Here is a 22,960-nt window from a genome sequence, read left to right as displayed (position 1 = left end):
ACTAATGGATTATCAATTTTGTTTATCTTCTCAAAGAACCAGCTTTTAGTTTTATTGATCTTTGCTATTGTGCCCTTCATTCCTTTTTCATTTATTTCTGATCTGATCTTTATGATTTCTTTCCTTCTGCTAACTTTGGGGGTTTTTTTGTTGTTGTTCTTTCTCTAATTGCTTTAGGTGTAAGGTTAGCTTGTTTATTTGAGATTTTTCTTGTTTCTTAAGTTACGATTGTATTGCTATAAACTTCCCTCTTAGAACTGCTTTTGCTGCATCCCATAGGTTTTGGGTCATTGTGTTTTCATTGTCTGTTTCTAGGTATTTTTTAAATTTTCTCTTTGATTTCTTCAGTGATCTCTTGATAAAAATATGCTCTTATTTAGTAGCGTACTGTTTAGCCTCCGTATGTTTGTATTTTTTACAGTTTTTTACCTGTAATTGATATCTAGTCTCATAGTGTTGTGGTCGGAAAAGATACTTGATACGATTTCAATTTTCTTAAATTTACCAAGGCTTGATTTGTGACCCAAGATATGATCTATCCTGGAGAATGTTCCATGAGAACTTGAGAAGAAAGTGTATTCTGTTGTTTTGGATGGAATGTCCTATAAATATCAATTAAGTATATCTTGTTCAATGTGTCATTTAAAGCTTGTGTTTCCGTATTTATTTTCATTTTGGATGATTTGTCCATTGGTGAAATTGGGGTGTTAAAGTCCCCCACTAACTGTATTACTGTTGATTTCCCCTTTTATGGCTGTTAGCATTTGCCTTATGTACTGAGGCACCCCTATGCTGAGTGCATAAATATTTACAATTGTTATATATTCTTCTTGAATTGATGCCTTGATCATTATGTAGTGTCCTTCTTTGTCTCTTGTAGTAATCTTTATTTAAAGTCTATTTTGTCTGATATGAGAATTGCTACTCCAGCTTTCTTTTGATTTCCAATGGCATGGAATATCTTTTTTCATCCCCTCATTTTCAGTCTGTATGTGTCCCTAAGTCTGAAGTGGGTCTCTTGTAGACAGCATATATATGGGGCTTGTTTCTGTATCCTTTCAGCCAGTCTATGTCTTTTGGTTGGAGCATTTAATCCATTCACATTTAGGTAATTATCGATATGTACATTCCTATTACCATTTTCATAATTGTTTTAGGTTTGTTTTCATAGGTCTTTTCCTTCTCTTGTGTTTCCTGCCTAGAGAAATTCCTCTAACATTCGATGCAACCTGGTCTGGTGGTGCTGGATTCTCTTAACTTTTGCTTGTTAGTAAAGGTTTTAGTTTCTCCGTTGAATCTGAATGAGATCCTGCTGGGTAGAGTAATCTTGGTTGTAGGTTTTTCTCCTTCATCACTTTAAATATGTCCTGCCACTCCCTTCTGGCTTGCAGTTTCTGCTGAAAGATCAGCTGTTAACTTTATGGGGATTCCCTTGTATGTTATTTGTTGCTTTTCCCTTGCTGCTTTTAATATGTTTTCTTTGTATTTAATTTTTGATAGTTTGATTAATATGTGTCTTGGCGTTTTTCTCCTTGGATTTATCCTGTATGGGACTCTCTGCGCTTCCTGTACTTGATTGACTATTTCCTGTCCCATGTTAGGGAGGTTTTCAACTATAATCTCTTTAAATATTTTCTCAGATGCTTTCCTTCTCTCTTCTTCTTCTGAGACCCCTGTAATTTGAATGTTTGTACATTTAATGCAGTCCAAGAGGTCTCTGAGACTGTCCTCAATTCTTTTCATTCTTTTTTTTCTTTATTCTGCCTTGTGGTAGTTATTTTCAGTATTTTATCTTCCAGGTCACTTATCTGTTCTTCTTCCTCAGTTATTCTGTTATTCGTTCCTTCTAGAGAATTTTTAATTTCATTTGTTGTGTTGTTCATCACTGTTTGTTTGATCTTTAGTTCTGCCATGTCCTTGTTAAACGTTTCTTGCATTTTGTCTATTCTATTTCCAAGATTTTGGATCATCTTTATTATCATTACTCTGAATTCTTTTTCAGGTAGACTGCCTATTTCCTCTTCATTTGTTTGGTCTGGTGAGTTTTTACCTTGCTCCTTCATCTGCTGCATATTTCTCTGTCTTCTCATTTTGTTTAACTTACTGTGTTTAGGGTCTCCATTTCTCAGGCTGCATGTTCGTAATTCCTGTTGTTTTGGTGTCTGCCCCCAGTGGGTGAGGTTGGTTCAGTGGGTTGTGTAGGCTTCCTGGTGGAGGGGACTGGTACCTGTGTTCTGGTGGGTGGGGCTGGATCTTGTCTTTCTGGTGGGCAGGGCCACATCCAGTGGTGTGTTTTGGGTTGTCTGTGAAGTTAGTATGATTTTAGGCAGCCTCTCTGCCAATGGGTGGGGCTGCGTTCCTGTCCTGCTAGTTGTTTGGCATGGGAAGTCCAGCACTGGAGCTTGCTGGCCATTAGGTGGAGCTGGGTGTTAACACTGAGACGGAGATTTCTGGGACAGCTCTCGCCGATGGGCAGGAGGTCTCTGGTGGCCCAGTGTCCTGAACTTGGCTCTCCCACCTCAGAGGCTCAGGCCTGACACCAGGCCAGAGCACCAAGACCCTGTCAGCCACATGGCTCAGAAGAGAGAGAAAAAAAGAAGGAAAATTAATAATAAATTTAAAAATTATTAAAATAAAAATTTTTTTAAATAATAATTTTTAAAAAAGAAAAGAGCAACCAAACCAATAAACAAATCCACCAACAATAACAAGCGCTAAAAACTATACTAAGATAAACATAAAGATCAGAAACAAATCAGTTGCAAACAGCAAACCCCAAACCCCACACTTTCTTCCAAAGTCCACCGCCTCAATTTTGGGACGATTCATTGTCTATTCATGTATTCCACAGATACCAGGTACATCAAATTGATTGTGGGGATTTAATCCGCTGCTCCAGAGGCTGCATGGAAAAATTTCCCTTTCTCATCTTTGTTCGCATAGCTCCTGGGGTTCAGCTTTGGTTTTAGCCCCACCTCCGCATGTAGGTTACCCTCAGGCATCTGTTCCCACCCAGAGAGTACAGGGTTAAAGCAGAGGCTGATTAGGGGGCTCTTGCTCACTCAGGCTGGGGGGAGGGAGGGGTACGGTAGTTATTATTGGAATGTGGGGCGAGCCTGCGGTGGCAGAGGCTGGTGTGACATTGCAACAGCCTGAGGCACACCATGTGTTCTCCCGGGGAACCAGTCCCTGGATCACAGAACTCTGGCAGTGGTTTGTTACTCAGGCTCCTGGGGGGGTATGGATAGTGACCTGTGCTTGCACACAGGCTTCTTGGTGGCTGCAGCAGCAGCCTTAGCATTTCATTCCTGTCTCTGGGGTCCGAGCTGATAGCTTCAGCTCACGCCCGTCTCTGGAGCTCGTTTAGGTGGTGCTCTGCATCCCCTCTCCTCATGCACCCCGAAACAATGGTCTCTTAGCTCTTAGGCAGGTCCACACTTTTTCCCAGACTCTCTCCTGGCTAGCTGTGGCACACTAGCCCCCTTCAGGCTGTGTTCATGCAGCCAACCCCAGCCCTCTCCCTGGGATCTCACCTCTGAAGCCTGAGCCTCAGCTCGCAGCCCCCGCCCACCCCAGCAGGTGAGCAGAAAAGCCTCTCAGGCTGGTGAGTGCTGGTTGGCTCTGATCCTCTGTGCGGGAAGCTCTCCGCTTTGCCCTCTGCACTCCTGTTGCTTTGTTCTCCTCTGTGGCTCTGAAGCTTCCCCCTGCCACCCATCCCCTGTCTCCACCAGTGAAGGGGCTTCCTATTATGTGGAAACTTTTCCTACTTCACAGCTCCCTCCCATCCTTATTCCTTTATCTCTGTTTTTTCTTTTTTCTTTTGCCCTACCCAAGTATGTGGGGATTTTCTTGCCTTTTGGGAAGTCGGAGGTCTTCTGCCAGCGTTCAGTAGGTGTTCTGTAGGAGCTGTTCCACATGTAGATGTATTTTTGTTATATTTGTGGGGAGGAAGGTGATATCCACGTCTTACTCCTCCGCCATCTTGAAGGTCCCCTGGCTATCTATTTTACATTTGGTAGTGTATATATGTCAATGCTACTCTCACTTCGCCCCAACTTCCCTTCCCCGCTCCCCGCGTCCTCAAGTCCATTCTCTATGTCTGCATCTTTATTCCTGCCCTGCCACTAGGTTCATCAGTACTGTTTTTTTTAGATTCCATATACATGCGTTAGCATACAGTACTTGTTTTTCTCTTTCTGACTTACTTCACTCTCACTATCTTAATTATAGCTTTATAAGAAGACATAAGACTTGTTAAGACAGAAGCACCGCACTGAGTGCACACACACACACACACACACACACACACCAGTTTTTTCTTTTTCAAAATTGACTAGACCAGATATTTATGCAGAGGAGTGACATGATCTGACTCACAGTTTTTAAAAGGAGCACTCTGGCTCTTTTGTAAAGAATAATAATGACATCAGAGAGAGAGGAAAAATTGCTAGAATTATGTCCTTGAATAGATGAAAGCAGATGGCAACCAGTGGAAATAAGAGGGATTAGCTTTGCAGAGCAGCATGCAAAGTTCAACCACGGTAATAAAGGCAGAGTCTATGCGTGTAGATGCTATTATGGTGATGGGAATCTGGAGATTCTCTTCTGATTGTTTTAATGTTTTTGGTGAAATCATCAGTTAAGAATGAGACGTTGAAGGTTTAAGAAGAAAGGAAACGGTGTAGAATCATTGTTGAGGAGAATAGGAAAATCTATGATCACCTGGAGGCATTAAGAGCCTACTTGAGGTTTGTGGTCATTTAAAGAGAGAACAGTGAACACGGCTGTGTCTCCCAGCCACATACAGCTGTAGAGATTTGGGCTGAATCAGGATTCTGCTAATTAAGGAAATAAAGTGAAAGATGATAAAGGAGTTGAAGGGAGTGATTGTAATGGTTGACAAGCAATCTAAACTGGGTAAAGAAGGGAGTGAAGACGTGAGTGAGAACACTGAAAAGTGGTAGGATCAATGGATTGGAAAGTCTATGGGGTCAAGGGAATGTTGGGGAAGGGATCTGGAAAGACGGGAAGCAGGAGAAAGAGAGTGGGATGCATGAAATTCACATTATGAGAGGGTTGCCCATATTGGCAATTACAAGGTCAAAGTTATGAGTGGGGCTGTCTTCGTGGCATGCAACCTTATGCAGCCACCAAAGGCCCTACACTCAGAGGGCCCTGCACTTGGTTTACTGTTCTGCTGTCACCATCTCAAAATTCCTAGTAATTTTTTAAGAGGGGTGTTAAATTTTCATTTTTTCTATGGGCCCCACAAATTATGTAGCCAGTCCTGGTTATGAACATGGGAGTGAGAAGGCGATGTAGGTGGAAGACAAGATTATTGAAGGAGAGGAATTAGAGGAACTGAGAAATTGGGATGTTAAAGGATAATCTACATGTGAATTGAAATTGCCAACAATTTAGTCAGGAATAGTACTGAAGACAGTGACAGTGAGCTAGGAGCTAAATCCTGGAGAAACGAGTCGCAGTAACACAGAGCTGAGGAGCTGTCAGCATAGTGACATCTTGATTGGGTAGGAGGTGATATAATCTACATGAAGCTCAAAGCTGAGGGTTTGGAGACAGGAGACAACATTGAAGAGCTGCAAAAGCAAGAACACGGGCCTCCCCTCCAGGCCCGCAGTGAGGAGAGAGCAGCAGCCTTTTAGTGGGGTCCCGGGGAAGCAGTGTCCGTGAGACAGAGCCAGGTTTCCCTCAGAGTGAGAAGGTGACAGGGATGATTAGAGAATAGGTTGAAGACATAGGAGACTTTGATGATGGCAGACCTTGAGTGCTAGAGAACACAAGGAAGGATTTCAGGAGCTGGGGAGAGGACACAATACAGGCTGTACAGAGCCTTGTAGGATTAGAAAACAGGAGAAAAGATATCCTGAGAGACTGGGCTTTTTGCAATGACTAACAAACAGGGATAAAGGGCATGATGAGATTAGCCCAGTGGATTCCAGGCAGAGGGTAGAGACAAGACTGTGAGTGTTGGGGGATAAAGAGGGGCTCCCTCGTCACCGTGGTGACAGGGGCCGAAGGCCCAGGGGAAACATGGTCTTTATAACTGCCTTGAGTGTAAATGCACACTGAAAAATCATGTATCTTTTAAAAGTTTTATAAGTGGCATCTATAAAATAATAATTAGAATAGGAGGCATTACAATAAGTCTTTATGTCGACCCAATAATATTGCAATTGTATAAAGTGGATACTAATCTCACTGCTCTGTAATCTCTTACAGCATTTTTGGGGGTAAACATTCCAAAATAAATGCATATAGGTATCAAAAGTTCAGTAAATCAATTCCTTGTAAAGCATCACTGCAATGTGGCTTATTTCATTAAAAATACTTTGCAAAGAATAAGACTATATTTGAGCAATGTCAGTCTTTCTAACTTGAGGTATATGGCTTTTGGATTAATTAATATAGAACCTCCATTTGTTTTATTCTTTCAAACTCCTCTAGTAAAGATTTTCTTAGGCTGATAATACAACAATGTAATTAAACATAAAGTCATTTATTTAAGAATTTAACTTAGGCTATATGATAGTTGAGTTTCAAGAAACCATGTGAGCAACCAAAAGCAATGTATGGACCTTGTTTGGATCCCGATTTGAATAATACTTCTGTGAAAAGACACTTGTGAGACCTCTTCCTAGACTGTGGAATACTTTAATTTGTCACATATAGACAAGGATTCATGTGAAAACTTTTTGTTGCTTGTCATGTGATTTAAAGACACCCACTAGCTTCTTCTGGCCTCAGGAAACCCCACAAAAAGGATTGGGATTTGAAGTCCATTGTCAAAGCCACCAGACGATCAGCAATGACGTCTCCTGTACCTTAAAGCTATAGCTATCTGCCTTCCCAATTCAGTCAAAAGATGGGTCATCTGATTCTTTGGCATGGGTGCAAGTGAAGGGGTGAGGAGTGATCAGTCAGATAATTTGAACTTCATGTCAATGTTTTTTATCCTCATTTTTTACATTTTAATATTTCTTTGGAATCAGAACATAGTTAACAGTTGATAGAGACATTTAATGTATGCATTTTTCTCCTCAAAAGCTACTACTAAATTGACTGTATCCTACAATTGATGACATCTTGGAATTGAGGAAATATGGTAATGTATGCTATTTCCTGTTTTGGAAATTGCTCAATTGAGTCTGTTATCTAAATTCTAGTTAGATTACTTACCCAGTGGCTCCTGTTCCAGTGAGGAAAAAGAGCACAATACATCACTTCCTTGCACAAAATTCCCAACCTTCTCTATTTTAGTTACATTAACTATCTCTAATGAGGTCAATGACCTGTCACTTAATAAACAACACAGGAATGGCTTGATGGTGTTTTGTATGTTGTATCAACTTAGGGCTAAGTGAAAAAACTAGAGAGAAATACCAAGACAATGGAAACTGTAAAATTTCTCTCCTTATTCTCTTTGCTACAGCCCAGACTTCCACCACAGAATAAAGGTCCCCATTTTAAAACCTCTCTTTCAAATTCCCACAGATGAGAAGGTCTGAAAATGATCAGTTTCTTTTTGGGATCCAAGATTGACAAAGCCATTGCACACAAAATACAGTGGTAGATATTACCTGGATTTGCATATAAGAACATTGTGATTCACACAGTCATCTTTCCACAGGTTTAAAAAGTTGGTCTACACATACCGAATCTTCAAAGAGAAACATGGGTATTACAATATACAGGTAAGAACATACAAGAACTCCTATAACAAAAACAACACAAGCTGGGGGGAGTAAAACCTGAGAACATCTCTCGAACCTGAGATGCCATGAAGAGGCATTCTAAACAGGGAAGCACTGCGGAGAGTTAGAATCAGATCAGTAGTTTACCTTGTCTTTCTTTCAGAGAAATAGGAATGCACTAGAGTTGGGTTCCATTTTCAAGAAAAACAAGGCTGTTGTTCAAAAGTGTAGAGGCACAAAGTTCCTCCAGGGGTCAAATATACCAACCTGAACTCCATATAAGACTACCGTCAAATTATAAGACTAAACAACGAACAGGATGAGTGGAAAGGGAAGGTGGGGAGAGGTCCGAATGTTTAAGAAGTCGACATTCGGGGACACCATAGCTGTATGAAAATGCAAAGGGGAGCATCAGTCAACTGGCAATTTAGGGATTTCTTTAATGCTTCTGGTTTACTGAGAGCTGAGCAGAAAAACCTTTTTTTTTTTTTTTTTGAAGTTACTTCTCTGGTAGGAAATAGAGTATAATAAATGTCATTGAATCTTTAATTACTAACATAGACTCCTGAACTAATCTTTCTGAAACACTTGCATAAATGTTAAGCAGACTTTTTTACTGCAGGATTTCTCAGAATCTTTAATATGCTAAAGTTCACTGTGACTGTCTGAAAGAGATTAGAATATACAATGATCCCCAGACACACACACACACACACACACACACACACACACACATATGTAATTTTTCTTTTGCCACAAAGGACATTATTGAGGCAATTGACAAAATCTGCATCAGGTCTGTAGATTAGTAATAGTATTGCATCAAGATTAATTTCCTCATAGGGAGGGTGGGAGGGAGACACAAAAGGGAGGAGATATGGGGATATATGTATATGTATAGTTGATTCACTTTGTTATAAAGCAGAAACTAGCACACCATTGTAAAGCAATTATACTCCAATAAAGATGTTAAAAAAAAAAGTTCCCTATAATGGCCATTGATATTCTAAACTGTCTTTGGTCAGGTCTATTCATTTAGTTAGAAATGTACCTGAAAAAAAAAACAAACGATTAATTTCCTCATTTTAATGTGGATATGTAATGTTCTTGCTTTTTAGGAAATATGAAGTATTTAGGGTCAAAGCGATATCCTGTCAGCAACTTACTCTCATAATTTTTTTAAAAAAAGAATACATATATGTATACATATATACACACACATATATATTTAGAAAGAGAGAGGATGAAAGGCAAATAAAATTTTAACATTTGGGGTATGGGTGAAGGTTATATATGGAAATTTAAAAAATATTTTTGCAGCTTTTAAAGCAACATATTTCAAAACATTTATTTCTTTGTTGTGCATATTTTGGGAAATTCTGGATAATTCCTTAATACCCCATTTTGTCTCTTGTCTGAACAAAACAGAGAGGCATCCAAGTCAGTTATAACAGACACAGAGGGGCATTTCTTTGACCCAGAGGGGCATTTCATACAGCAGCTCTGTATCAGGGCCTGTGCTGGATGCTACCTTGGGCTGAAGTGACAGCCTTTCGTAGAGCCCTCTTCCATGTCAGCCTGCATCTCTGTCATGGAGTTAACTACATCCCAGGTCACAGAGCCTTCCTGTCACCACCCCTCTGTAGACCAACACTGTGATCCTAAGAGAACCACAGTGATCATTAAGAAAATCAAATACATAAGAGCCAAGGAAGCTCTTGTGTTTTAAAATTATTTCTATAAGATTATATTAGAAAATTGTACTTGGTTTGTAGGTGGTAAAGAGAAAACAACTATTCACAATTTACCTGAGTCATGTTGACATTCCCATTTTCAATTTAAATCGGGACTTTTTGTCTTGTTTTCCTCTCACGGAGAGTCTGAATTCATCAAGTATGTAAGTTGCATATTTTGCATTTCTCATCAGAAGTCCTCCCGTATTAGTCCCCCTCACTCTGACATAAGCTCTTAGATGGGTACCCTCCACAGTGTACCTACAAGAACTGTCCCCAAATTGCCAAGAATGGGGGCTCATTCGATACAGCAGACTGAGGTGGGGACCTTTGATTGTTCATCTTCTTTATTCAGAGTAGCTCAAGTCAGAATTCCATTTTAAAAAGGAGGGTTTCTGGTTATTGCGTATGGTGTGAGCTCCCACACAAGTGTCGGCCACCTGTTTTCAATTCACCGCTCAGCGGCAGCCCTGAAAACCACTGTTTTGAGAAGTGTCATCTTTCACACACAATTGCACAATGATGAGTGATCTTGCATTTTTGCAGACCGTGGAAGGCGCTCAAAGACAGACCTTTCCAAACCTAGAGGAACTGATCTCCAAGTTTGAAAAACCAAATCAAGGGCTGGTGGTTCACCTTTTAAGGCCAATAAAGAGAACCTGTCCCTCCCTGAGATGGAGAAGATCGAAGATACAGCTGGATGGTATTTATGGTAAAAAAACTTTCACACGGGTGCCAGACAGGAACCTTAGTCCCATTTCCACCACTGGGCTACTTTGCAGAACCGATACAGATAATTGCCCCTTTCTAGGATGTTAGCTTTAAAAAGCTTCATCCTATGAAGAGCACTTTCCATTTTGTTGGGAAGTGGTGACTTCGAGCTCCTGGAGGTGGCAAACACATAGAGCTCTCTGTGCTTGGACAGCCCGGGGAGGAAGAGTGGCTCCTGAACATTCTCCAAGAGCTGACTTCAGACTCATTCTGTGACCTTGTGCAAACAACACAGGTTTGGGAATAGATGGCCAACAAGCAGAATTTTCAAATGAGAAAATTGCTTCAACCCTCTCCCCAAGCCTCATCCTGTTACATTTTGCTCAATATTTGCTAAGCATTCATTTATATAGTGTTAGGGGAATAATTATTTCAGATATACCCCAAAAGTTATTAAGCCATGGTGGAAAAGGAGAGATGGTCCGTAAATCTGAGTGAGGAGAATCCAGATCATATCCCAAGCAGCTACTCTTGCTTACATCCCTGCAAGTCTGCTCTCAGAAGAGAATCTAGCATCTGTCAGTTACAACGTAGTTCGAATTTAACTCAGACTTCCTGAGACATTTACAGTTTAACCCTGTCTTCTCAAGGTGGGATGTGCGGTGATAGCCCCATGAAAGGGATTTCAGTCATCAGTGGGTAGGTGATGGGGATGGGACCAGAAGTGCTAGCTAGGGAGAAGGGCGGAGGACAGAGAGTTCTGGGGAGGCTGCAATCACCCCACACCCATTGTACTCTGTCTATAGCAAAGTTTCCCTTTAGACTGCCAGAGCAAACTTCTCATCTCCCCAACAAGACTAAGCGTGGCTTTTTAATTATGGGAAAAAAAACCCCAAAACCCTCCTCTACCATTTTCTGTCCCCCTTCCCCCACATAGAGGAGTGTGCACCCAGAGAAGAAGCGACCCATGCACCCGCTTCCTATAGGTTCAGCTGCAGATGTAGTCCCACGGCCATTTTCTACCATAACTTATAGAGTTTGAAGGTGTGGTTCCTGTTCCCAACTAGGTCTTAAAGCATGGTTCGGTCTTCCCTGAACCCTCCACAGCACGTAGAAGAATAAAACGGGGCAGAGTAGAAGCCCAGGGATGTACCTGTGCTGCAGTCCTCAGGCAAACCCAGATGGGTTGCTCAGGATGCTTGGGGTGGCGGTAGTATTTGTCTCAGCGATGATAAAATAACCACAAATTCCAACAGGAGAACACTTTAGAGTTCGTCCCCAAGAACTGGGTGAGAGTCTCGCCGTACCAGTTGTCCATGCTTGGCCAGCCTTGGCAGAGCAAGCTCCCAAATCCTCAGCTCCCGAAGTGGGAACTTCCTCCCATTAGCTCATCTTCTTCCTCCCTTTCCCTTGGCCTCCTTAGAACAAGCCTTAGGTGTTCTCACTCTGAGGAAGGCGCAGGTGTTCTGCTGGTGAGTGGAGGCATCTGGTCCTGGAAACTCTGATGTTCGACTTATAAACAGACTCCCTCTTTTGCCAGGAGAGCTCCCTGTGGTACCCCAGCCCTTGAAGGTGTCACTTTGATGTGGCATCAAGATCGCCCTCTGCCTGGGGAGAAGTCTTTCCCTTGACTGGTGTGGGTCAGTGTGACTCCTGGGTGTTGAGCCTCATGGCTGGTCTGCTTTTTTTTCCCCAGAGAACAGTAACAGCGATTATGTGGCTGTCTTACCTTGAAGATAAGGAGACTGGACAAAGCACTTATAGAAGAGGTGGGCTGATAGCTCTCACCAGTGACCCTGCTTCTCCTGCAGGTGTAGGTCTGTAAGGCCAAACTCTAGCGGACAATTTAGACTCTCCTGGTGTGAGTGACTGTCCACTAGTCTCAGAGAAATCACTCCCCCTGCCCCGCCTCCCGTGCATATACCTTGAGCAGCTTCGAAACCCCTTTTCCCCTCTCACTCTTCTTTCTTGCAATAGGACAGCCTGAACCTATTCTCCTTGACTTGTTAAAGGTGCCACCACTACATCACAGTTGACGTCCCCCTTTCAACCACGTGACCAGAGGGGAGAGAAGAGAGAGCGCTGGCTGCTAGTTAGGAGCCTGAGTTCCAGTCCTGGCTCTGTGACTGCAGACCAACCTCTTCCTCTTTCTCTGTTTCTTCATCTATAAAACAAGTGGCTAAGCAGAAGGGTACACAATGCCCCAGCAGAGTTAAGACCTGATTAGTGTGGAATGTACCAAATTCTATGCCCATTCTATCACCCATCTTCAAACCGTAGTGATTCATTTCACCCCACTAGCCTTACCTTTTAAAGTTATTAAAGAGAGGAACTTAGATCTCTAGGAAACACGAGCAGACATTGTGGCTGGAACCCCAAAGCACGAGCCGTTCTGACTTTTGGGTCACAGCAAACCATAGTAGAGAAGAAGTGCACTGTAGCCATATTCAGAGAGCTGAGGGGGCCAAATCCTTCTGGTTGGTTCGGTAAAGGACACCACAGCGAACCTGCTCTCCAGGGTCCTGGGTCTTTGATCCTTTCTGCATGGTACAAAGAAGCATGTTCCAGTTGTCAGAGCCTGCAGCGAGCCTTGGCACAGAAAATATATTCAGTGACTATTTCTTAAATAAATGACTGAATAAATCAATATACATAAAATGTGGCCACTTATTCTGGATAGCAGAGATTTGTTTGAACTTTATACATTTCAAAATCCAGTAGAATGTGACTGTTAATTCAAGACCTTTCAGTTATAACTCTCATGGAAGTGATCTCCTTTTTTCTGAGCATCTATGCGTAGCACCTTACACGATGCTTGGTCCCAGTGGGTTTTCAGCATAGTTTTCAAACGAGCAAGCCACATTTCATAGCTAATGTGGATGTCATGCTATAGTTCCCTGAAATTTAGAAGAGCCTGAACAGGTCATATGAAGAACAGCTGAAAGTTCTGCGTATGTGGGACTGGATGAGGGAAAACTTAAACTAAAGCAGTCGTTTCAAGGGTTTGAAGTGCTGTTCTGTGAAAGAGCCTGAAGATTCACTGGGTACAATGCCAGACAGCGGAACTCAGACCAATGGCTGGGTGTTTATAGGAGGGCAGTTTTAGCCAAATATAAGAAAGAACTCTGAACCCACTGGAGCTATCCTACATCCAAACAGTCCTCCCTCCGCTGTGGTCCAAGTGACTTAGGCATGGAGAGTAATCACATTCCTTTGTTCATAACTCATTACCACCATCAAACCATACAAGACTCTTGTTTTATTTCATTTTTCTTCCCTTCATCCCTAATTCCCATTTCAATGGAACCAGCTCTGTACTATTTGATACGTGCCCTTGGTATGTATGCACCCTTGTAGAATATACAGAATTGGTTGTGACTCTATATATCTTTTATATTTACCTGCATGATATGGTGCTATTGCTCCCATTCTGTTATTACTTTTTTTCACTCAATAGTATGTTTAGTTCTATTCCATATTGTTGAGTGTACATCCAACCCAGTGCCTCTAACTGATGCATGGTATTCCACAGCGTGCATCCACCACATTTTTCTTCCCTCTAGAGATAGAGATATCTAAGTTGGTTCCAACTCCCTGCTATCAGGAACAACACTGTGATGAGCAACCTTGAGCAAGTCTCTTTATGCAAGTGTAAGAGACTTCCTCCGGATTATATGCGTGGGTCATAAAGTGTAATCAGATTTAATTATGATGTAATCAAGCCCATTAAGTGCTTTTTTTGCCTTATGCTTTGTGCTTTTTGATCCTTGTTTTACAAGCCCTTCCCCACTCCAAGATCGTGGAAAAAAAAAATTATCCTACATTTTCTTCTACTGACTTTATACTTTTACACTCTGCAGTTAGGGTTTTAAAGATGGCAAGGACTTTTGCCTTTTTCACTGGCATATATCCAGTGTCTAGAAAAGTCCATCACCCATAGTAGATGCTCAATAAATATTTATTGAATAAATGATTAATCTGGGGTTAACCTTTGTTCATAGTGAGAGGTAAGAATCCAGCTTTGTATTTTTCCATATATATTTAAGTGGTTTTCTGATTTCAACCCGCTTAATAATTCATTTTCCCCCCTCTGACTTATGGCATCTCCTTTATATCACAACTGTTCTAATACTCTGGCTTTTAATTGTCTGGTAGGATAAGCACTCTCTCTTATGTTTTAAAACCAATTTAGCTGTTTGCGGACCTTGATTCCTCCACATACATTTTAGAATAAATAAGTTTCTCAAAACATCTTCCTGGAATTTTGTGTAAAGTTGCAATGAATTTGTACAGTAATTAGGGGAGAACTGATATTCTTGTGATGTTTTCCCATGCATAAACATGCTACATCTATTTTGTCAGGCCATCTTTTTTGGTCTTTAATGCAATCATAAGTTTTCATTACAGAAGTCTTGTATATTCTGTTAGTTTAATTGCTAACTATTTTTAGTTGTTATAAATTTAAGTCATATGTTTTATTACATTTCTTTTTTTCTTTTGATTTGAGGTTTCCCTTTATTTTTTTTTAAATTGGGGTATAGTTGCTTTACAGTGTTGTGTTAGTTTCAGCTGTACAGCAAAGCAAATCAGCTATATGTATACATATAGCCCCTGTTTTTTGGATTTCCTTCCTATTTAGGTCACCACAGAGCATTGAGTAGAGTTCCCTGTAGACTATAGCAGTAGCAAACTGTTTATGCTCTGATTAGATCTACCGGTTTATCTGTTGATTCTATTGTAAATTAGATTGTAAATTCCATGTAAATGATTTTGTCAGCTATAAATGATAGAATTTTGTTCTCCTCCCTTTCATCAGTTATACATTTTATTTATTTTCTATGTTAATTGGTTGGCTAGGACCTCCGGTATACATTAAATACTAGCCATGAAGGTGGGCATTCTTATGTTGTTCCCATATTATATGAAATGCTTAGAAATTTCCCCATTTAAGCACAATGTTTGTTGCAGCCTTTAAGAAGGCTATTTTAGTTTTTATCAGAAATGTTTTGAAATTTATTAAATGATTTGTTTCTGTATCTACTGAGATAGACACATTCCTTTAATCTTCATTCCATTATAGAGGTAAATTACATTAATTAAATTTCTAATATTATACCATCCTTGCATTGCTTAACTTGATCATGTTACATTATTTTTAATAGACTGTTGGATTCAGTAAGTTAGTATTTCATTTAAGATTTTTGCATTAAAACTCGTAAACCAAACAGAACTATAATTTGCTGAACCATGGTTATACTAACCAGATCGATATAAAGTGAATTAAGGAGTCCTTCTCTTTTTTCTATTTTTTTGCAGCAGCTTTGTAAGGTCAGGATTATCTGTTGCTTGAAAGCTCATTAATACTCTCTTGTAAAACTGAGTTTGAAGTTCTGGTGAAGAAGGAGAGGGTATCTTTTATTACTATTCAAATATCTTTTTTTTTTTTTTTTTACAAAATTTAGAGAGTTTTATTACGTGTCAGACACATGCATTATATCTCACACATGTTAAAATTTGTATTTGAACCCCAAATTTATTTTATTCAGAATTTCTCCCCCAGAGCTCTCATGTGAGCTATAGTTGGTCCCATAGGAAGAAGAACAACAATAAAGACTTTAATGGGGAAATCTATTTACAAATATATGTTTTTTAAAACAGAGTCTGATGAGAGGGAATTAAACATATAATTTTTATTACGACTGGTTGTTCAGCAAAAGAACTTGCTTATTACTCTCTTTAATGCATATTGGTTTATTCAATTATTTTGCCAAATTTGGTATTCTTTATTTTTCCAAGAATTTATCCATTTTGTCTAAGTTTTCTAAAGTATTAGCATATAGTTAATAATACTATTTTATTATTTTTAAGAATATGTTGTGACAGTCATCATATCTCCTTCTTCACTCTGTATCTTATTTGCATCTTACTCTTTTTACTAATCAATTTTATGCATCTTAAATGGTCCTTTCAAAGTCAGCTTTTAGCTTTAATTTTTTTTGTTATTGTTTTTAGATTGCTATTCTCTATTTCATTGACTTTTATTCTCATTTTTGAGCTTATTTGGCTTATTTTCAATATTTATTGTTTTCTAATGTACTTAAAGCTATGAATTTATCTCATAGTACTACTTTAGCTGTACCCCACAAATGTTAACATGGTATTTATTGCTGTTCAGATCAAAGTATTTATAATCCCTGTAAAAATGCCCTCTTCAATCCAAAGAGAATGTAATAGTTTGTAATCCTTTTCAAACATGTACAGTACTTTAGTTTTCACTTTATTACAGATTCCAAACTATACAGCATTAAAGTTAGATAGATAGTTTGACTTAATGAGGCTTCCTTGATGACCTAGTATATGTGAACATTACATTTGTTTGGAAGAAATGGATTTTTCTACCGATTTTAAAGCTCACTTTCTTCACCACTGCCGCCAATGTATTCAAGATTATAGATCATATAAACCAAACTTTTATATATTTTCTTATTTTTCATTTATTTGACCTATCAAAGAGAAATAAGTCTCTCATTTTAACCCAATATATAATAGAGTTTAGCTTTCTAATTACAATAGTTGTACAGATTTGTCTTCATAGTTCTGCCATTCTTGTTTTAACTATTTTGAGGTTATATTTTTAGGTGTGTATCTTTTTATAATTATTTCATCATCTTAATATCTTTCTTTTATGAAGGGTTTCTCTTTGTCTCATAAATTTATGCCTTTAGGAACTTCCCTGGTGGTGCAGTGGTTAAGAATCCACCTGCCAATGCAGGGGACACGGGTTCAAGCTCTGATCCAGGAAGATCTCACATCCCACAGAGCAACTAAACCTGTGCTCCACAACTACAGAGCCTGCGCTCTATAGCCCGCAAACCACAACTATGGAAGCCCGCGTGCCTACAGCTCATGCTCTGCAACAAGAGAAGCCACTGTGATGAGAAGCCTGCTTACCGAAACGAAGAGTAGCCCCCACTCTCCGCAACTAGAGAAAGCCTGCGTGCAGCAATGAAGACCCAATGCAGCCATAAAATAAATTAATTTAAAAAATTAATTTATGCCTTTAATTTTATTTTATCATATTAAAATTGATATCCTGACTTTCTTTTTAAAATTTTATTATTTTTTTATACAGCAGCTTCTTATTTGTTATTGATTTTATACATATTAGTGTATATATGTCAATCCAATCACCCAATTCATCCCACCATCACCACCACCACTCTCCCCCCACCCCATTTTCCCACCTTGGTGTCCATACGTTTGTTCTCTACATCTGTGTCTCTATTTCTGCCTTGCAAACTTGTTCATCTGTACCATTTTCCTAGATTCCACATATATGTATTAATATATGATATTTGTTTTTCTCTTTCTGACTTACATCACTCTGTATGACAGTCTCTAGGTCCATCCACGTCTCTACAAATGACCCAATTTCATTCCTTTTTATGGCTGAGTACTATTCCATTGTATATATGTACAAAATCTTCTTTATCCATTCGTCTGTCGATGGGCATTTACATTGCTTCCATGACCTGATTATTGTAAATAGTGCTGCAATGAACCCTGGTGTGCATGTGTCTTTTTGAATTATGGTTTTCTCCGGGTATATGCCCAGTAGCGGGATTGCTGGGTCATATGGTAATTCTATTTCCAGTTTTTTAAGGAACCTTCATACTGTTCTCCATAGTGGCTGTATCAATTTACATTCCTACCAATAGTGCAAGAGGGCTCCCTTTTCTCCACACCCTCTCCAGCATTTTTTGTTTGTAGATTTTCGGATGATGCCCATTCTGAATGGTGTGAGGTGATACCTCATTGTACTTTTGATTTGCATTTCTCTAATAATTAGTGATGTTGAGCAGCTTTCATGCGCCTCTTGGCCATCTGTATGTCTTCTTTGGAGAAATGTCTATTTAGTTCTTCTGCCCATTTTTTGATTGGGTTGTTTGTTTTTTTAATATTGAGCTGCATGAGCGGTTTATATATTTTGGAGATTAATCCTTTGTCCGTTGATTCATTTGCAAATATTTTCTCCCATTTTGAAGGTTGTCTTTTCGTCTTGTTTATAGTTTCCTTTGCTGTGCAAAAGCTTTTAATGTTCACTAGGTCCCGTTTGTTTATTTTTATTTTTATTTCCATTACTCTAGGAGGTGGGTCAAAAAAGATCTTGCTGTGCTTTATGTCAAAGAGTCTTCTTCCTATGTTTCCTCTAAGAGTTTTATAGTGTCTGATCTTACATTTAGGCCTTTAATCCATTTTGAGTCTATTTTTGTGTATGGTGTTAGGGACTGTTCTAATTTCATTCTTTTACATTTAGCTGTCCAGTTTTCCCAGCACCACTTACTGAAGAGGCTGTCTTTTCTCCATTGTATATTCTTGTCTCCTTTGTCATAGACTAGTTGACCATAGGTGCGTGGCTTTATCTATGGGCTTTCTATCCTGTTCCATTGATCTATATTTCTGTTTTTGTGTGAGTACCATATTGTCTTGATTACTGTAGCTTTCTAGTATAGTCTGAAGTCAAGGAGTCTGATTCCTCCAGCTTCATTTCTTTCCCTCAAGACTGCTTTGGCTATTTGGGGTCTTTTCTGTCTCCATACAAATTTTAAGATTTTTTTGTTCTAGTTCTGTAAAAAATGCCATTGGTAATTTGATAGGGATTGCATTGAATCTGTAGATTGTTTTGGGTAGTATAGTCATTTTCACAACATTGATTCTTCCAATCCAAGAACATGGTATATCTCTCCATCTGTTTGTGTCATCTTTGATTTCTTTCATCAGTGTTTTATAGTTTTCTGAGTGCAGGTCTTTTACCTCCTTGGGTAGGTTTATTCCTAGTATTTTATTCTTTTTGTTGCAATGGTGAATGGGATTGTCTCCTTAATTTCTCTTTCTGATCTTTGGTTGTTAGTGTATAGGAATGCAAGAGATTAGCTGTGCATTAATTTTGTATCCTGCAACTTTACCAAATTTATTGATTAGCTCTAGTAGTTTTCTGGTGACATCTTTAGGATTATCTATGTATAGTATCATGTCATTTGCACATAGTGACAGTGTGACATACTTTTTTTTAATTACCTTTTATTTATTTATTTTTAACAACTTTATTGGAGTATAATTGCTTTACCATTGTGTGTTAGTTTCTGTTTTATAACAAAGTGAATCAGCTGTACATATACATATATCCCCTATCTCCTCCCTCTTGTGTCTCCCTTCCACCCTCCCTATCCCACCCAATATATATACTTCTTCTTTTCCAATTTGTATTCCCTTTATTTCTTTTTCTTCTCTGATTGCTGTGGCTAGGACTTCCAATACTATGTTGAATAATAGTGGTGAAAGTGGACATCATTGTCTTGTTCCTGATCTTAGAGGAAATGCTTTCAGTTTTTCACCATTGAGAATGATGTTTTTTGTGGGTTTGTCATATATGCCTTTATGATGTTGAGGTAGGTTCCCTCTGTGCCCATTTTCTGGAGAGTTTTTATCACAAATAGATGTTGAATTTTGTCAAAAGCTTTTTCTGCATCTATTGAGATGATCATATGGTTTTTATTCTTCATTTGTTAATATGGTGTATCACATTGACTGATGTGCGTACAGTGAAGAATCCTTGCATCCCTGGGATAAATCCCACTTGATCATGATGTATGATCCTTTTAATGTGTTGCTGTATTCTGTTTGCTAGTATTTTGTTGAGGATTTTTGCATCTATATTCATCAGTGATATTGGTCTGTAATTTTCTTTTTTGGTAGTATCTTTTTCTGGTTTTGGTATCAGGGTGATGGTGGCCTCATAGAATGAGTTTGGGAGTGTTCCTTACTGTGCAATTTTTTGGAAGAGTTTGAGAAGGATGGGTGTTAGCCCTTCTCAAAATGTTTGATAGAATTCACCTGTGAAGCCGTCTGGTACTGGACTTTTGTTTGTTGAGGATTTTTTTTTTTTTTTTTTGCGGTATGCGGACCTCTCACTGTTGTGGCCTCTCCCGTTGCGGAGCACAGGCTCCAGACGCGCAGGCTCAGCGGCCATGGCTCACGGGCCCAGCCGCTCCGCGGCATGTGGGATCCTCCCATTCCGGGGCACGAACCCGTGTCCCCTGCATCGGCAGGCGGACTCTCAACCACTGCGCCACCAGGGAAGCCCTGTTGAGGATTTTTAATCACAGTTTCAATTTTATTACTTGTGGTTGGTCTGTTCATATTTTCTATTTCTTCCTGGTTCAGTCTTGAAAGGTTATACCTTTCTAAGAATTTGTCCATTTCTTCCAGATTGTCCATTATATTGGCATAGAGTTGCTTGTAGTAGTCTCTTAGGATGCTTTGTATTTCTGTGGTTTCCACTGTAACTTCTCCTTTTTCATTTTGATTTTATTGATTTGAGTTCTCTCTCTCTTTTTCTTGATGAGTCTGACTAAAGGTTTATCAATTTTGTTTATCTTCTCAGAGAACCAGCTTTTAGTTTTATTGATGTTTGCCATTGTTTTCTTTGTTTCTATTTCATTTATTTCTGCTCTGATCTTCATGATTTCTTTCCTTCTACTAACTTTAGGTTTTGTTTGTTCTTCTTTCTCTAGTTGCTTAGGTGTAAGGTTAGATTGCTTATTTGAGATTTTTCTTGTTTCTTGAGGTAGGACTGTATTGCTATAAACTTCCCTGTTAGAACTGCTTTTGCTCCATCCTATAGATTTGGATCATCGTGTTTCGTTGTCATTTGTCTCTAGATATTTTTTGATTTCCTCTTTGATTTCTTCAGTGATCTCTTGGTTATTTAGTAATGTATTGTTTAGCCTCCATGTGTTTGTGTTTTTTACGTTTTTTTCCCCTGTAATTGACTTCTAATCTCATAGCATTGTTGTCAGAAAAGATGCTTGATGTGATTTCCATTTTCTTAAATTTACCGAGGCTTGATTTGTGACCCAAGATGTGATCCGTGTGCACTTGAGAAGAAAGTGTAATCTGCTGTTTTTGAATGGAATGTCCTCTAAATATCAATTAAGTCTATCTGGTCTATTGGGTCATTTAAACTTGTTTTCCTTACTAATTTTCTGCCTGGATGATCTGTCCATTGGTGTAAGTGAAGTGTTAAAGTCATCCACTGTTATTGTGTTACTGTCAATTTCCTCTTTGGTTTTTGTTTTTGTTATGGTATGCGGGCCTCTCACTGTTGTGGTCTCTCCCTTTGGGGAGCACAGGCTCCGGACGTGCAGGCTCAGTGGCTATGGCTCATGGGCCCAGCCACTCCACGGCATGTGGGATCTTCCTAGACTGGGGCACGAACCTGTGTCCTTTGCATCGGTAGGCGGAGTCTCAACCACTGCGCCACCAGGGAAGCCCCAATTTCCTCTTTTATAGTGGCTAGCATTTGCCTTATGTATTGAGGTGCTCCTATGTTGGGTGCATATATATTTATAATTATTATATCGTCTTCTTGGATTGATCCCTTGATCATTATGTAGTGTCCTTCCTTGTCTCTTGTAACATTCTTTATTTTAAATTCTATTTTATCTGATAAGTGTATTGCTACTCCAGATTTCTTTTCATTTTTTACATGGAATCTTTTTCCATTCCCTCACTTTCAGTCTGTATGTGCCCCTCGGTCTGAAGTGGGTCTCTTGTAAACAGCATATAGATGGGTCTTGTTTTTGTATCCATTCAGTGAGCCTGTGTCTTTTGGTTGGAGCATTTAATCCATTCACATTTAAGGTAGTTATCAATATGTATGTTCCTATTACCATTTTCTTCATTGTTTTGGGTTTGTTTTTGTAGGCCCATTTCTTCTCTTGTGTTTCCCACTTAGAGAAGTTCCTTTAGCATTTGTTGTAGAGCTGGTTTGGTGGTGCGGAATTCTCTTAGCTTTCGCTTATCTGTAAAGCTTTTGATTTCTCCATTGAATCTGAATGAGATCCTTGCTGGGTAGAGTAATCTTGGTTGTAGGTTCTTCCCTGTCATCACTTTAAATATATTGTGCCACTCCTTTCTGGCTTGTAGAGTTTCTGAGGAGAAATCAGCTGTTAACCTTATGGGAGTTCTCTTGTATGTTATTTGTCATTTTTCTCTTGTTGCTTTTCATAATTTTTCTTTGTCCTTAATTTTTGTCAATTTGATTACTATGTGTCTTGGCATGTTTCTCCTTGGGTTTATTCTGTCTGGGACTCTTGCGCTTCCTGGACTTGGGTGGCTACCTCCTTTCCCATGTTAGGGAAATTTTTTTACTATAATCTCTTCAGATATTTTCTCAGGTCCTTTCTCTCTCTCTTCTCTTTCTGGGACCCCTATAGTGTGAATGTTGGTGCGTTTAATATTGTACCAGAGGTCTCTTAGGCTATCCTCATTTCTTTTCATTCTTTTTTCTTTATTTTCTTCCACAGCAGTGTATTCCATCATTCTGTCTTCCAGGTCACTTATCCGTTCTTCTTCCTCAGTTATGCTGCTATTGATTCCTTCTAGTGTATTTTTCATTTCAGTTATTGTATTGTTCATCTCTGTTTGTTTGTTCGTTCTTTAATTCTTCTAGGTGTTTGTTCTTTAATTCTTGTAGGTCTTTGTTAAACATTTCTTGCATCTCCTCAATCCTTGCCTCCATTCTTTTTCTGAGGTCCTAGATCTTCACTTCATTATTCTGAATTCTTTTTCTGGAAGGTTGCCTATCTCCACTTCATTTAGTTGTTTTTCCGTGGTTTTATCTTGTTCCTTCATCTGGTACATAGTCCTCTGCCTCTTAATTTTGTCTGTCTTTCTGTGAATGTGGTTTTCCTTCCACAGGCTGCAGGATTGTAGTTCTTCTTGCTTCTACTGTCTGCC

At 39.3% G+C, this 22,960-nt stretch overlaps 1 protein-coding gene across 3 annotated transcripts in view; it reads left to right on the top strand.

Annotated features, from left to right (window-relative positions):
• The window catches only part of SH2D1B (SH2 domain containing 1B), a 55,300-nt gene extending 38,044 nt beyond the window's left edge, over positions 1 to 17,256 (top strand). For 2 of the 3 annotated variants that reach the window (XM_067714152.1, XM_067714136.1), the window contains exons 2-5: positions 7,652 to 7,715; positions 9,995 to 10,160; positions 11,856 to 11,928; positions 16,885 to 17,256. In XM_067714152.1, the coding sequence (XP_067570253.1) occupies positions 7,652 to 7,715; positions 9,995 to 10,160; positions 11,856 to 11,893 (268 nt within the window). In that variant the 3' untranslated portion in view covers positions 11,894 to 11,928; positions 16,885 to 17,256. The remainder of the gene's footprint in view (positions 1 to 7,651; positions 7,716 to 9,994; positions 10,161 to 11,855; positions 11,929 to 16,884) is intronic. The other variant, XM_067714145.1, reaches the window with a different exon arrangement.
• Positions 17,257 to 22,960: the final 5,704 nt, after the last annotated feature.

The sequence above is a fragment of the Pseudorca crassidens genome, chromosome 2 (assembly GCF_039906515.1).
Source record: "Pseudorca crassidens isolate mPseCra1 chromosome 2, mPseCra1.hap1, whole genome shotgun sequence".
Classification (NCBI taxonomy): Eukaryota; Metazoa; Chordata; class Mammalia; order Artiodactyla; family Delphinidae; genus Pseudorca; species Pseudorca crassidens.
Note: the sequence above shows the minus strand (reverse complement) of the source record. Positions and strands in the feature narration are given on the sequence as shown.